The following is a 16,804-nucleotide window of genomic DNA, read 5'->3' on the forward strand; positions in this document are numbered from 1 at the left end:
CTCAATTTACCACTGGTGGTCCACAATTAAGCTGTTGAAACATTTCAAGTGGAACTGGGATGTACTGGTTCAAATTTTTGAACTTTGTCAAAGACTGTGAAGTGTGAATTAGGGGTGTGCCAATCCGGTCTTTGAGATCGGAAAGCCGTCCGATGCCAGCAAAAAAATAAAAATAAAAAACCCACAAGGATTGAATCGGACTGGATCTAAAAACCCCCCGTTTTACCGCTCTTATACAAGCAGTCCATTACATGCTCTGCTCCAGAACCTCTATGCAGTAGTGGCCGGACAGCATGCAGAGCCCACGTGATCACAGCAAAAAGTTGCTAGGGTGCTAACGTAGTAGCAAGGAGTAAGAGTGAATATTGCTCGCTTATTCATTTAGTGACAGTTGACTGTAAAACTCAACGCACTTAAAAGAATAACACCTATTTAATGTTCAAATACATCACAGACTTCGTTTCTTTCTTCGTTTTTGTTCACACAAATCGCTAGCTCAAAGCTAACACACAATGAATGAAAAACACAGTTGACGAGCTACCGAAAATTAGCAATGAGCTCGTGGCAATTGTATCTCTCAATAATAAATATTGGTACACACATGCTGTCTAAACGTACAAACAGGCAATATAACAATACTTTCTGGCATATAACTCTGAAAAACAAGTTGTATTAACAATATTCGATCGTGACTTCTACTTTCTTTGTTACTACAAGTGTGTATATCATTGCGTGCACCAAACTGCCCCTCAGAGGTCAAGAAGTGCACAGCAGGAACAGCGATCCCAACACTGAAGAAGTTCAAAAGTATATTGCCGCACGTGGAGAAAGCAAATGCTGTTCCCACCATATACTGATGGTAAAAAAATAACTGAATTGAGCATTACTTACGTATTTTGCAAAGTATAATTTGTCACTTCTGGGATGGTCGAGCAGCATGGACGCGCATAAGGCAGCAGCTCCCACACCCCAGCGTAATAAACTCGGTTAAACACGACAACAAACATTCAAACTGAGAAAATGAGCGGAGTTGCAACAAAAAAAACAAAGAACCCGGAAAAACAAGGTAAAGAAAAAATAAGCACGCGCTATAGCAAGCTAGAATCCGACACAGCGTCGTTTCAAGGCAGCTTCGACTGCATTAGCCAACAAATTCAAGTCCTGTACACTGAAATAAAGACAGATCTGAAAACGAAATTACAACTGAAATGAGTGAGCTGACTGAATTCAAGGAAGACATCGATCAGAAATTTGCTAAAATAATCACCGATATTGGAGAATAAAAGAAGATAAATGCCGCTCTTGAACACACAGAAGTCGAGTCATGGAGCCACTAAGCTAACTGCAAGAAGTGATACAACAACAACAAAAGACTATATTTAAACTGGACAATTTGGAATCGAGATCTAGGCGAAACAACTCAGGAATTTATATCAAAAATGAGGAGGCAGAGTCCAAAAGCGACTCTGTTGCACCGTTTATGGATGAATGGCTTTGTGAAGAATTCTCAATTAACTTGGACTTACAGATCCAATGTGCACACCAAACTTTTAGCTCCGAAGCCGAAATCCGGCCATCAGCCCAAATCGATTGCAATTTTTCTCTGCAGTTCACTGTTAAAGAGATGATTTTGAAGAAAGCGTGGGAAAAGAAAGTTGTCACCTTCGACAGCCACAGGATTTACAGCCCCCTCCTAAAGTATTGGAACGGCAAGGCCCATTCCCTTTTAAACATTTTTTTTTTTTTTTTTTTTTTGTATACGGAAGACATTTGGGTTTCAGATCAAAAGAAAAATGAGACACAAGTTAAGAATTCCAGCTTTTATTTTTCTTGCTATTTGCATTTAGATGTATGAAACAACTCAGGACAGAGCACCTTTTCTTTGAAGCCACCCACTTTTCAAGTGAGCAAAAAAGTGTGTGTGCGTGTATACGTGTGTGTGTGTGTGTATACGTGTGCGTGCGTATGTATACGCAGTATTTTCGCAACCATAAGGCGCACCATATTAAAAGGCGCAGTGTCAGTTACAGTGTCTTTCTGTAGTTAACGCATACAAAAGGTGCACCGCATTATTGGGCGCAGGCATGGTAAAACATACGCTAGCTTAAAACATATGGTAGCATGCATGCACGCTAAAACAATGTTTTTAAAAAGGCAGAGTGAGCAAAACTGAGTTCAGTAGTACATTATTGAAGTATTCAACAATGTACTCATTTTTTGATCAATCCTCATCCACAAATCCATCAAAGTCCCCATCTTCTGTATCTGAAATGAACAGCTGGGCAAGTTCTCAAACACGCCAGGTTCCCTCTTGTCATTGCCGGAGTCAGTCTCGTTGCCGTGCGGCTCCTGAGAAATGATGCCGGCATTCACGAAAGCTCGAACAACAGTGCAAGCAGACACGTTAGCCCAAGCATCCACAATCCATTCACATATGGTGGCATAACTCGCCCGACGTTGCCTCCCAGTCTTAGTAAAGCTGTGTTCGCCATCTGTCATCCATCGCTCCCACGCCATCTTTTCGTTTTAATCCGCCGGAAGTTGCTGCGCCACGGTAGTCCTTGCCTGGATGGATAAATGGCGCCGTTTTATAAAACGAAAGTACCAAGACGGACCTCCTTGAAAATGTTTGATTTTCATTTCTTCTGCAAGCGTTATTACCCTCAGTCGAATGGTGACTGTAGAGACGCTTCTCCCAGCTGTTCTTTGCTCATTAATCCATTGCCAACTCGGGCCACCTCGCCTTGTTAGTAGATGATTAGTGTCTGATACTAAATTTAAAACATTTATGGCCTGCAGAATTTGGGCTGATTTCTTCACAGTATTCAAATATTTTGAATTCCTGACTTTGTTTCATTTTATGAGTTGGAAGCCCAATTTCTGTAAAAATACTAAAATAATTGAACACCGCTGGCATTAAAAAAATTTTTTTAAATAACTTCATAGGCTGTCAGATATTTACAGTACTATGTCAAAAGACTCGCAACAAGGCTAAAAATAAACTAGCTTTTGGATTCAAATATACTGTGCACGATGGCGACGCGGAGTAAATGTCTTTTGTGGAGTTATTGATCGGATCGTCGAATTATGACATCAAAGCCGATCAGCATAAAATGCTAAATATTGGCCGATATTACCGATAAGGCCGATCAGATCGGTGTAAAGTCTAATGAAAACTCCCTTCGACCCCGCAAGATATATACAGCACAGGCATTCAAAGTGGTTTACTAGGGCTGTAGTCATGCATCTACAAACGTTTCAACTGTTGACCGCATGTCACTGTTATCTTATGTGTTTAAGGGACAGTTTGTCACAGTGGAAGCCAAGGGTCATATTTCCTCACTCAATCATTCTCACTCTGTAAATAGCATTTCGTCTGTCATACCACAGCAGTGGAAGTTTGCTCAATAAACAAAAACACATGATGAGTTAGTTGGGTTGCACACCGTACCTTTGGCCCAGGGACATCTCACTACCACGCACATACACACACACACCAGTGTGTTGCAAACTGCAGTAAAGGTTGCTTGGCGACAGTCTGGAAGGTTCACGAGATCTTTTTGGGTCTCGGGAGCTCTTGAGTTGTTTCAGCTTCCAGACCAGTGTGGCATTTGTCAACCATTTCTTTGCGACCTACTGAAGCCATAAACAAGTCAAGTGATGTCTTTTTAATTTGAATGCCAGCAGCAGTTTAGTCAAGGTAGAAAAGTGAGGCGGGCAAGATAAGGCATTTTCTTCATGACTCATTTAGCCACTGAACAGAAACTCAGTTAAGACCTTTGCAGGTGAGGCATGAAAAATTTAAAAAGTGCATTCAAGTTTTGTATGGAAGGTGTGTGTATGTGATCACTGAAAACTGTCTCAGCCACATCAGCACATAAAAATCCTGCTCTTTCTGAGTCATGTATTTGTTACATTTGTTACAAATGAGTCCCTACACAATCATTAACTTTCCATTGTATCTTGTCTCTGAAATTGTGTCCATTTGAATATTTCAGTTTGTTGCACTCTTCACTCCAATGTATGAAAGTGCACGTGTGACTGAGAATAGCCTTCTCAGCATTGTGTTAAAGGGGAATACATTCTGCTTAGTTGTACTGAACTGCCTGGAACTCTCTGCAGCACTCCTTGTTTATAGCCTAACACCAAACAACCATTGTTTGGTAAAATTGTTTGTCTAATGTAATTTGGAGCAGGCTGATGGAAACTGAGCGGGGACTTTCACAAAGACAATGACAAAATTTGTTTGTAGTAGCCAATCAAATCAGAAAATTTAAGCTTTGTCCACACTTTTTCAGTCACTCAGAGGTTTAAATATGTGCCCCCCCGACAAATGAATTTTTTTTCAGGTTTGATGACCAAAAGAGTGACATCACTTACATAGTTAATTTTGACACCAGATTCCCCTAGAGCAGAATTTAGTGAACTTAGAATCATTATTTGAGGTTTTTGAGATTTTGTGTGTTGGTAACAGTATTTGATTTGAACATGGGCCAAAAATGTATCTTTCTTCCATTATTATTTATTTATGCATTTTTTTACTCAGCTTCATTGTTAGGCAAAAGACAGTTAACAGTTTCATTTCACCTGACCTTTTTGGAACTTTTATGGTACATAACAAAAAGTAGGCTGCTCAGTCAGATACTTTGTGGTTATCTATCAATATGTATTATGAGATGTGTGTGTGTATATATGTATGTGGGTGTGTATATGTATGTAGATGTACGTACATGCGTAAATGTGTCCAATTAATCATCACAGTTAATGACAATAATGTCATGAATATGGAGCTTTGATTGCTCTTCTCAGATACTGTTGGCAATCAAATTTCCCTTTTTATTTATTTATGTATTGTCAGAGAGAGGTCATTGGTGTGTTGTAGCTTGTTATGGCGCAACACAGGAGCAACCAACCAGTTAGAGGTGATGAATAAGAACCCTCCACTAATGATCGTTAAAACGCTCCTTTCTCCACATGCAGTGTTTGTCAGCCACACAGACTAATCAGCTGCTTTCCGGGTGCTATGGCAACCAACTGCATGATTCCCCCCCAGCCTTCCCCCATCCATTTTTCACTACATGGAAAGTTTCAAATTGGGACAGGGCTGATTTCCCACGCGGCAGCAGAACAGGAATAATGAAAAAGGTATGGTTGTGTAAAATGAAAGTGCAAAGGAGAGTTTAATGTGAAATACTGGCTTTACCTGCCAGGTGAGACGTGGTGGGTGATAGAATATACTGCAAGCAATGTTGGTTGTTTTTAATTTAACAATCCGGAAACGTATGAAATCGGGTAGATGATCTTATACTCTGCATCTTTCAAATAACAATCCAAACATTGTTGTACAATATTCAGATAATATAGCTTTGAATTTACTTATTCATCCAGATCATTGTTTTCTCAGCACATTGAATCAATCACAAGTGGACACTTCTGGTTGTCTTGGAAGATGTTTCGCCTCTCATCCGAGCAGGCTTTGTCAGTACATCGACGAGATAGGACAGGTCTATTGCTTCCCAGTGACGACTCATCTAAACAATCATAAACACCATAAATGACTCTTAAGACTCCTTTAGCACCAGAAAGTTAAATCTATTCACATTCATCACTAAATTTGTTTAGATTTTTTATTTTTTTATTTTATTTTTTTTTAAAAAGACTTCTCCAGGATTTCTGTCAGATTGAGAATATTTTGTACATCTAATAATGTTTCTGTCTGTAAAGATTGGGAGTATTATGTAAATGATCTTAATTTGCGCCCCATGTCATCAAAGCATTGCGTTTATATAGTACAGTAAAATCAACATGTTTAATGGCTAATTTAGGTGGTTATCGTGGTTGTTGGCCCTTACGGCAATGCAAGGGCCATACTTCTTGAAAGGGAGGTACTAGCGCCCATGAAGATGTTCTCAAAACATGGTGCTGTAAAATTTTTTTCCTTTGGTTAACTCCATATAGCAGTAGGTTAACATGGAGAATCTTGTCCTACAGTGTGCTAAAGAGATATGTAGTAGTTACACAGATTTTTGGTAATACAAGGTGTACATGCTGTATTTTTTTAAAAACTGAAAAATGTAATGTTTACTCCTAAAACCATAGGTATGAAGATGCTCCACTTCAGATGATGATACTGCCTTAAACTAAGGAATTGTATTTATTTTTTCTGCCCAAGGGCTCCCCCTACAGTTGTAAAATATAAATGATTTTAAGCCATTTGGTTACAAACGAATGTATGGTAGCAAACGTGTATTTTGTTAAGTGACAAAGACTTGGTCAGAAACTAAAAAACTAAGTTCCTGGCTGTACATCATGTCTTGAAATAAACATTGATTGTTTTAGTGTTGATACAAGGACCGCTAACAGGTCTTGTGCTAATGCAACACGAAAGTTGTCCAGGCTGCTCCACCAATCTTCTAAGTCACTAAAGTAAATGATCAGCCATCGCTATGGGAGCAAGAAATTCTGTTCTCCTTTTTACAAGCCTGTAAATTTGAAAGTGGTTATTTATCCACAAATACCATTGTCATATAGTCGCATGTGTAAATGTAAAGCTCATCAATGAAATTCTTTGTGAAAGCACCTTACCATTTGCATCCCTCGGCACTTCCACATAATCAATACAGGTTGTGCATGTTTGACGTGCCCTGACATGTCCCTTGTACAGGTGTCAGTTACCCTCATCACAAGGTGCTCGTCCGCTACACCCACATTGCTCACATTGTTCCTGACTGATTGCACAGGGATGCGAAGCCTTTGCTTAAGGCTGGCCATTTTTGTTTACAAATAATGAAGTCAACCATTGAAACATCATGTGCCAAGAATGTAAGCATGATTAATTATTTACTGCGTTCGTCTATCCCTCGTGGTTTCGCCCTTCTTCCGTCAGCTTTAGTGCAGTAAAACTACCTGCAGTGTCCTGCCACACTAGTTTAGTCATCCTGCCATCTGTGTCAGAAGTCCTGGTGTTGGTTTGGGAAGGGTTCAATTTGGGTTTATATTTATCTGGAGGTTTGCTCTTAATCTCAGCGTCCACCACAATCAAGGCCTGGAGGAAGTCAAGGTGAGAGTGAAAGAAGACATTTTTCTTGGCAGCTTCCCACATTCCGAATACTGATTAACGGTCTTTGATTGCTTGCAAGGCCTGTGCTTAGGTCTGAATGCGAGACAGTCACCCGCTTCTGCTGTGTCCTCACATACGCAAGGCTTTTTAGATGCAGCGCAACCTCCCAAATTGAACACAAGTCTATTTCATGTCACTTGTTGACTTGCAAATTTGTTCTAATTTCAAAACAACTTTTCCCTTAGGAAATAATACAAATAGAATTTTGTTCCAGGCTTAACGTGTACCGTCAGGGCAATTAACTGTACAGGCTAGTAAAATTTTCACCTTAATTTTTTTTCAACCTTTAGTCAACCAGGTAAAAGCTTGATATAGAATCTTTTTCAAAAGCGACCTGGACAAGAGGCAGCAGAAGTTGTCATGTAAGGTATAAGAAAGGTATAGTAAAACTGCTTACCCTTTGAAGACACCTGACAACAAAGGATTGTACAATACTCTCACCTTGTGGTGTTGTAACATCTGACTAAAAAGACAAACTATTTTTCAGCAAATTGTTGGTTTAACTCCAGTGTTCAACTTTTACGGTCTTTCACTTTGGAGATTGCGATGTATGTTTAAAAGTTCATCTACACCAGTGGTGGGCAAAGTATAGCCCTTGGGTAACACACGGCCTGCGCAGTTGTTTAATCTGCCCCAACGCACATTTACATTAGCAACAGTCCTGTAATACTGATAGGTCCGATAGAAAAAAACTGGACCGAGAGTTATCAAAATCTTTGTCCTCTGACCTTTAAATACACATTAACATGCATGATTGTCTGTTCTTTTAGTATTTAAAATAAATTTAAAAAATTAGTTAAACGTGTATTATTTGCATATCTTAGTATTGATTGTATGATAACATGGTACATTTCATCGCAATCTCATTGTACTTGTGTATTGTGATAATAGGCATTCTAATATATGACCAGTTTAATATAAAATGCAATTAATATATGATAAGTATAAGTAGGAGGTCCCCTCTTCAGCTTTCCAACCTTTTGGTGGTTCCTTGGCCAAGAAATCGTTTGACCCCTAATATAAACCATAAAAAAAATATCTTACTGGTTTGGAGAAGCAACAAGTTATCGGTATAAGTGGGGAAAAAATTATCGCGTATCCCTAATAAAATATTAATCAATCATTTTGCATGAATTAAACTATTTGTTAAAGGTGAATTATAGTTAAATGTTATTTGATAAAAAATAACTTCTGTAGACTAGCACGATAGACTGCTCGACTTTTTGTTTGTGTTAAAAAAAACAAATAAAATAAATTCACCCTAAGAAATGGAAGTACTGTACAAATCTAGCCTAATTTTTTGAAGTCTGAGTTCTACTGTCTGTGTTGAATGAAAGGCATGTATCTCCAATTGTAGTGACATTTTAGGTTTTAATTGGGGGGCGGGTAATTTGTGTGGACATACGGCCCCACCCACTAACAGGCTGCGCAGGGTCAATGTTTGTTGCCTTGAATGAACTTTGTATGCAGTCAAAGGTTTGACTCAAGGCAACTGGACTGTTCTTGTTTGTTGATGTTTCACCTTCAATCCAAAAGGCTCCCTCAGTTTTAAGTTTTAGGTGTGGAGGCCCTCTATACCTCGGTGGGTTTGTTCTCTGGGGGTTTGTCTTCAACAAAAAAAAGTCCAGTTGCCTTGATTCACACCCTTTGCAAAATCTAAAGACATTTTGTAAACTTGAAATAAATATATTGAAATGACAAATGCTGTTCACGCAGTCATTTTACACAGACACACACACACACACACACACACACACACGATTGAGGTCATTGCAACAGCTTATCTTCCGCCAACATGTCGACAGCTGCCGAAATTCTTAGAAAACTTTGCAGCAAGATTATTTTTTTTCTTTCACAAGTTCCTGTCATCACAATGACATTGCATGAAGCACTAACACCTCCTACTACGCCTCATGTACTTTTCTTTAGTGCGCACATCCACGCTGCTATTGAGTTTCACCTTTATCGTTAAGGAATTTTGTCTGCGCTTCTTGCGTCAGAACTTTTAGTCCCAGAACCACCCACAATAGGTCAAATTTCACGATATAGGTTGTAGTGTTGCACCAAGTACCGAAACCAGTCCTTCACTATGGTATTTTGATGTTTATAAAAAAAAAAGCACAGAACAATTTTTAATTTTTTTTTGGTACCGCTAGTTTAAAAAAATATATATATATTCATAGTGTCTTAAAGGCCAGTACCCAAAAAGCTTGACAGTCATTCACATCCAATAACTGCTTGCCTTCTGACAAGTTGTGTGCGTGCGACTATGTGGGAGCCAGGAGAATGAAATGGCTTCAAACTGCCGACTCGCTCCTGCCTCCTGTGGACACGTTGGCGTGCGTTAGCCACCGGGATGTAACTCTCTAAGCAAAGTCAGTGTTCTATGCAGTGGATTCTCCTGTGCTGCTTGGGAAACTCTGCCTGCATTCGATGCACACGAGAGTCAATGTTACTAGCAAGAGATCTACAGCATCGATAGTACGAGATGACCATGTTTTTTCACTGACACGTATTGGCCATCAGGTATTTACACTACTATGTCACAAGATGTGAGAAGGCTAAAAATAAACCAGCTTTTTGATTCAAACATACACAATGGTGCCGTGGAGTAAATGTATTTTACGCAGCCTAATAATGACGTCATTTATTATTGTTAATGTTAAAATTATTTTTCATATTTTTTTGGTCTATTTTTTTCTTTTTTTATCATACATATCCTTTACATAGATGTACATACAAACATATCATTATTTTTTTTAAACTAAGAATGGGCTAATTCCATTCTATGGAAGCGTATTGCATTCACTTGGATATAAAAAAAACTTCCTGTTTTTGAGTTTTTTTGGAGGGCTTTGTTTTATTGAATATACTTTTCTGTTTTTCTGACCAATTATATTTCTCAGTTTTTCAAATTCCCACCCCCCCGTCATTTTCAGAGTCAGTCTCGTTGCCGTGTGGCTCCTCAGAAATGATGCCGGCTTTTACGAAAGCTCGAACAACAGTGCAAGCAGACACGTTAGCCCAAGCATCCACAATCCATTCACATATGGTGGCATAAGTCGCCCGGCGTTGCCTCCAAGTCTTGGTAAAACTGTGTTCGCCATCTGTCATCCATTGCTCCCACGCCATCTTTTCCTTTTAATCCGCCGGAAGTTGCTGAGCCATGGTAGTCCTTGCCCGGATGGATAAATGGCGCCGTTTCATAAAACGAAAGCACCAAGACGGACCTCCTTGAAAATGTTCAATTTTAATTTCTTCTGCAAGCGTTATTGCCCTCAGTCAAATGGTGACTGTAGAGACGCTTCTCCCAGCTGTTCTTTGGTCATTAATCCATTGCCAACTCGGCCCACCTTGCCTTGTTTCCGTGGAAATTCAGCTTCGTCTTCTTGACTTGGCGAAGCTCGTTTTCCTGCCAAACCGATGCTGTTTTACACAATGCAAACTCCGGCGCTATATACCTAAGCGTGGCTTTAGCGTCCTCCTTCACGCACCCTTCCCCCTTTACGTCCGCATGCTGTCCTGAGCCATGTCCGCTTTTCCTCTGTATAAGCAGCGTGTCGGCAGGAAATTCTCCCAGTCAGTCAAGCGGTCAAAAAAGTGTCACCCAAAAAAAAAAAAAACAGTCAAGTGGTACGCTCGTCACACAACATTTATAGATGTTGGAAGTCTGTGCACACACAAGGCGTGCCGCATTATAAGGCGCCCCGTCCGTTTTGGAGAAAATATAAGACTTATGCCTTATGGTCGTGAAACTACGGTATTCAAAAAACCAAAGCCCTCAAAAAATGTCATGTTTTTTGTTGTTTTTTTAACCCAAGTTAATGCAATACGCTTCCGTACCATTCTTACATAAATTTTCAAGTTTATCGTAATGTTTTGAATGCTTTGAATTAGTACAAATGAAAGTGTTTGAAATTTTCAGGTTTCATGTCATTGCTTTTACTGATGTTTTAGATTTTTGCCGTGGTATCGTTTCAGTACCCACATCAAGGTACTTTATGCAGGTATAGTATCCAAGTCAGAATCTTGCTACTGTGACACCACCAGTAGCTAGACCAAATAAGATTTAATTAGTGTAGCCCGGCTCTCGCCCGAAGATAGCTGGGAATAGGCTCCAGCATGCCCACGACCCTCATGAGGATGGGCGGTACAGAAAATGGTTGGATAGTATTACACCCTTGTATGCACAGATTTGTGTTAAATCATGCATATGCCGGTTTGACACACAAACCTGTGATTTATCAATATGTTCGCACTTGTTTTTGTTCGCACTCTGAAAACAAATTTAGAACATCCTCAGACCATGCTTATTCACAAATAATGCAGCAGCATCTATTGAAAATACATTAAACACACATCCTTTACCCAAGATGCAATATTGGAACTCAGCGAGGAAGTGTGATCAGACCGGCTGCATTTCCTAGTTTTTCCGAGGCTTCAGTATTTTTTCTAATCCCTACGACAATCTGATTTATTTTTCTTTGATTCTGCATGTGCAGATGTGATGTAAATTGATTTAGTCGCACACCGCCGCTGGGGGGAATTATCATGAACTCCGGTCGGCATATATGGCTCACATATTTCCTTTTGCTTCCAACGCTAATTTCATGAATCTTATCAATGACAAATGCCTCTTTGCTGTCCTTTGCTATTCCTTACTATGTAACATGCAGGGTTTGGTCATTCTCTGATCTTAATTTTTATTTTTTATATATGGTTGGTTTGTGGCATATTCTGTAATTCCATCCATCCATTTTCCATACTGCTTATTCTCACTAGGGTCGCAGGTGAGCTAGAGCCTGTCGCAGCTAACTGAGCGATAGTCGGGGTGCACCCTGAACTGGTGGCCAGCCAATTGCCAGGCACATATAAAAAAACAAGCATATTTGCAATCAAATTCACACCTACGGGCAATTTAGTCTTCAATCACCCTACGTTGCCTGTTTTGGGGATGTGGGAGGAAACCGGAGTACCCGGAGAAAACCCATGCAGGCACGGGGAGAACATGCAAACATCACACACGGTAGGCTAGATTTGAACCAGGGTCCTCAGAACTGTGAGGCACATGTGCTAACCAGTTGTCCACCATGCCTCCAGTATTAATGTAAAAAAAAAAAAGGATTGGGACTCTGTATTGGCAGCGATCAAGTGACTCGGACTTGCAATATCCTGAGTGACCAGTACCTCAGTGAAACCACAATGTAATGTAAAAGTGGTACAATACGTATAAGTAGTAATAACTCATGAACAGTTGAGCTTTCATGATAATTCTGCAATGTGGGCTCTCTAACATTGTGACTCAATCACCAGACACACTCGTCTCTAACTTCCTCTACAGTCACATCCTGCAGTTTTCAATACAAGAACCGAATGTTCCCCCTGCTTGTTAGCCCCTCTACTCAGAATTAGTCACAGCTCATTTTTGTCTGAGTAATTGAGGATGACTTGCAATTTTTTTTAAGGCACTTAGGGGCCTGCAAGGAGAACATTGGGCATCATTACTACAACCACCACTCGTGAGTCAGCCTGCTGTCCATTGTGAAATCAACGGACGCCCCCCACTGGTGGAAAATTCCCACTAAACGCGCTCAGTCGTTTTCATTTCCAGGAAATGTTTTCAGTGGGCGGTGGCTATGCGTGGGCTTGGGCTGGGAAAGAGTGTCAACATCTTGAGTGAATGTGCTGTAGCATTACTGGGATGCAGGGAAGGGGTTGTAGTTAATCATACGGCTCTGTCCACGTATCTAAAAGGTGTTGTTCGTTACCACGCATTGTGATCGAGGTGGCCTTTGGGACTTTTTATTTTACTTTACTAGTGGCCAGTAAGTGTGTTGCCATGGTGACTGTAGGCCCTGTACACAGCTGTAGGCAGTTGTTGTATGAAGCCAACCTGACTAACGGTTACCTAAAATGTTTATTAAAAATTGTCCTGTTAACAGTACAACAGTAATTTAAAGCCTGAGTAAGCAATTTTAAAGACAACCGTCACATCTATGCGCTGAAAATGGTCAGTCAATGATGGACCACAGCGCTGTTGTAGCAGTTGTGCATATAACACGCAACACAGGTTAATTTTTATTAAACTCTCATGCACGTCAGCATCAGGGCGTGTGAAATTTGTGAGGTGCGCCATACCGTGGAATCGTAATTATGGAGAGCTAGAAGGAAATTGGAACGGCACGGGTGGAGTGACTGCGTCAAAACATTTCTGCCAGCAGGCTTGTCTTCAGGGGACGACCTTCCTCACACAAGGTCCGGGCTCGGCACTATAAGTTTTTTTTCTCTTTTTACTTTGTTGCCATCTTAAGGCCCCGCACAATGATGAAGGCAAAATTGTCCACAATTTAGTGTTGCCCAACTGCCAGGTATTCAATATTGGTAGAAAAATCTCTAGGACAAGTTTGCTTTTGATGAACTCTTAGAAATGACCAAACCAGAATGGTTGGCTTATTATTATTGAAGCATGGCTTCTTGAGACTTCATTGTGCGTCTAGCAAATTTTGGAGGTTACATTTGAGATGTAAGATGAACCCACCTGCAGTATTTGGTGAGTTTTTGGGTATGGAAATGATGCGGCAGAAACTGCCATTTCAAGAGTGCTGTCGGCACTGTATGCTCTGGCCCTTTACGACCAATAACTGAACATTGGCTTGCTTTAAGAGGCTCCGAGCAAAACATCAAGGACAAACAGAAAATCGAGCTGTAACCAAATAAATTATGAATATGAGCATGTCCACGTTAGTCTGGTCACAGTTCCGCAGATAGGAAAAAAATAAATACTCCCAAGGTACCAAAAAGGTTGACATTTTAATATCCCCTGGCTGTAGAAAGTCACTCAATTCACTTTTTACACCATTAGCAGGACTGCAGACTTTAGTTTGCATAGTTGAAAATGTTCCTGTACCAAACTTGCACTGCAGCAAACTACTTGGACATGAATTGCGCCCTCTCCTGGTCGCCGTTCAGTAGTGAAGCAGGGAAATCACAGTTTAGAACTGATAAGATATAAATGTATAAAATTCAGCATTAAATAATGACTCATGCATTCAGTTGTCAACCTTTACCTCAAATTGGATAGTGTTGCAATCAGAAGGGAAAATGGTGGCAGGCAGATATTGAAGTACAGTCGTACTTTCAAAGTACAAATGCTACAAATGATATAAAGTACTAAACTATAGAGCGGGTGTAAGCCAAGTGTTGTGCTCATTGGCCAAATTTCATTTTTAAAAAAGCTGATGGGCCTAGTCATTGTAAATGAGGTAAAAAAAAAAAATGCTTTTAATTAAATTAAATTTAAGTTAATATTACAGGACTGTTAATGTAAATGCTTTGTAGGCCGGATTAGGGCCATACTTTGCCAACCCCTGCTTTTGAGTCCATACTGATAGTTATGTACAATAGAATTTCAAGAAAACTATATGCATCTTAACATTAAAGTTTCATGGGCTACATAAAATGACAGTCAGCTGATTGGACTCACGGGTCTCCAGTTTGTGGTGTTCTTTAGATGGTTGCAATTCTGCATAACGAACAACACAACCGTTACTCTCAACCTGCATTGGCTGATGTTTGTTTGTTTGTTCTGCAGGAGCGTTTTGCTGAGATCTTTGGCCACGACGCGGCAGCGGAGGCCCGCCGTTCCCAGGAGAGTTTCAAGAAGTGGCTTCTGGCCGGGATGACCTTGGTGACCGGGGTGGTGGTAGGCTCTCTCATCGCCCAGAAACGCCTGTGATGGGAGGGTGGACGTCACCGCCCTCATTATACACGCACACATGTACACGCATTAAAAAAAATACACAACTCAAGTTGAATTGAAGGTTCCGTTTGCTGATGTTGACTCCTCTCCCATCACTTGTTGGACTGAGAATTTATTTACCTTGTTGTTTTTGGACTGTTGTGAGAAAAAGTTGGAGGGTCTATGTGTTCATTTTAATCCCCTCCACCCCTGCCACTAACCTCAGCATAAACACATAATGTTATGGTTTCAGGCAGGTCCTTATTTTTCCTTCATCCTATGAGGAGGCTAAAGCTTGATGGACCGCAAGAGTATGTGAACCAGCCCAGCATATACAGCACACTACTCACAAAAAGTTTGGGATATAAGGCTTTCAGGCGCAATTTCAGGATGAACTTAAAATGCACGGTAATCTTTTAGAGGAGGTCAAATTAAAGTTTACCTTTAAGGGTTATGGGCTTTAGGTTCATCCAGAAATTTCACCGGAAACCAATATCGAGAGCTTTTTGTGAGGGGTGTATGTATATCCTAAGAGGAACTGTTATAAAGCATCCAAAAACATTGAAACCACAAATGATCATAATATATAATAATGAACATATGTTAATGTCATTATTTTTTTTTTTAATGGATTTAGTAGGCCCCTTATAAGTAACAGGTTCCCGTAGCTCGATCCAAAATGACTGCGTGGTTTCGGCCTTGGCTACTGCACTCTCCTGGTGTCCACGCTGCTCCTGGCTCGGGCAGACATCGCTAGTCGAGCTTGGATGTGCCATATGGAAAGTGAAGGGCAGGATGTGGTTGCCGGAGGAGCGTGGAATGGCTTCTTCCTGCCAAGCGACTTTTTTTTTTATATATATATAAATGCTGCGCTCTTCTCCGACAGTCTCGCATGGTAGTCTGTAATGAGTGGTGCTTTTTTTGTTTTTGAGAAGACATTTTAACTGACAGATACGGTGGTCCCAAACTAACGTGAGCTCACATTTTGCTCATTTTGTGTTTTTAAGTTATATTTGGATTTTTAAGACAATTGAATCACAACACTCCCAGCTGATTTAGTGCTCAATTTTGAGTGGAGTTTTATTTTAATTTTACAGTTTAATTTCAGTCAACCAGAACTCGGTGTGTTTGTGTTGGGGGGGGGGGGGATGATGTTGTCCTCATTTACTAGACAGTAGCTGACGAATGCAGCAAACGTAGCAGCTCACATCACAGATAGGACATCTCTCAGCATGAACATGTTAGATATTTGGATGTAAAGTTGTAATGTTGGTAGCACTGATCATTTAACACCCCCTGTTTAACATTTTCAAGTATGAGCAGTTAATAAAAGTTTATGACACAGTCACGTGTGCTTGTCTCTTGATTTGCGCTTCTTCGCATCTTCTTCTGAAAATCTGAAATAGTCAAAGGTTAACCAGCATCCCCAATATCCAGCAGTCATCATTACCATCATGATTAATGCTCTGAAGTTGAGCAGCCTAATTGAATTTGATGGGCATGTTTTGAGGATGTGGAAGCCATCACTCTGGCGATACGTCCCGTCGCTGTGGCACCCTGTCCCCCCTTATGCAGTCCTCGAGATGTCAGGGCGCCAAATAACTTGTCACTTGTAGATGGCCCACCTGCTATCGTGCGCAAACCTGCCAGTGTAATGTGGTCCAGAGGGGAGGGAAGACCTGGTCAAAAGATCTTTGACGTGTCAAGTTCTGAGGAATGTTTTGAGAAGGAATAATAACACAGTTTTGTGCCTCATTCAAATAAGACAAAAAAGATGGCGAGTGATGGGGTCCTTGGTTTACAGCATTTTATAGAACTGGTGCGCAATAATTTATCAACCAACACAAGAAGGTATGCTTTCGGGTACAACCTTTTGCTTTTCATTTGTTTTACATACAAGGCTTAGAAGTATATTACATACAAATATTTACTGTAACGATGCCAAG

The 16,804-nt window shown here is 40.4% G+C and overlaps 1 protein-coding gene and 1 long non-coding RNA gene across 7 annotated transcripts in view; one reads left to right on the top strand and one right to left on the bottom strand.

The window, feature by feature from the left end:
* Positions 1–16,202, top strand: part of bcl2l1 (BCL2 like 1) — a 53,945-nt gene extending 37,743 nt beyond the window's left edge. For 4 of the 6 annotated variants that reach the window (XM_061789247.1, XM_061789221.1, XM_061789231.1 and 1 more), the window contains exons 3-4: positions 4,981–5,145; positions 14,712–16,202. In XM_061789247.1, the coding sequence (XP_061645231.1) occupies positions 4,981–5,145; positions 14,712–14,855 (309 nt within the window). In that variant the 3' untranslated portion in view covers positions 14,856–16,202. Of the gene's footprint in view, positions 1–4,980; positions 5,146–5,404; positions 8,823–14,711 lie in introns of those variants that run through there. The other 2 variants (XM_061789255.1, XM_061789265.1) reach the window with 2 other exon arrangements.
* LOC133485517 (uncharacterized) lies at positions 1,806–3,939 on the bottom strand. The gene is made up of 2 exons (XR_009790714.1): positions 2,662–3,939; positions 1,806–2,565 (listed from the first exon to the last, which is right to left on the bottom strand). It is a non-coding gene; the product is annotated as an uncharacterized LOC133485517 (long non-coding RNA).
* Positions 16,203–16,804: the final 602 nt, after the last annotated feature.

Source organism: Phyllopteryx taeniolatus, chromosome 1 (assembly GCF_024500385.1).
Source record: "Phyllopteryx taeniolatus isolate TA_2022b chromosome 1, UOR_Ptae_1.2, whole genome shotgun sequence".
Classification (NCBI taxonomy): domain Eukaryota; kingdom Metazoa; phylum Chordata; class Actinopteri; order Syngnathiformes; family Syngnathidae; genus Phyllopteryx; species Phyllopteryx taeniolatus.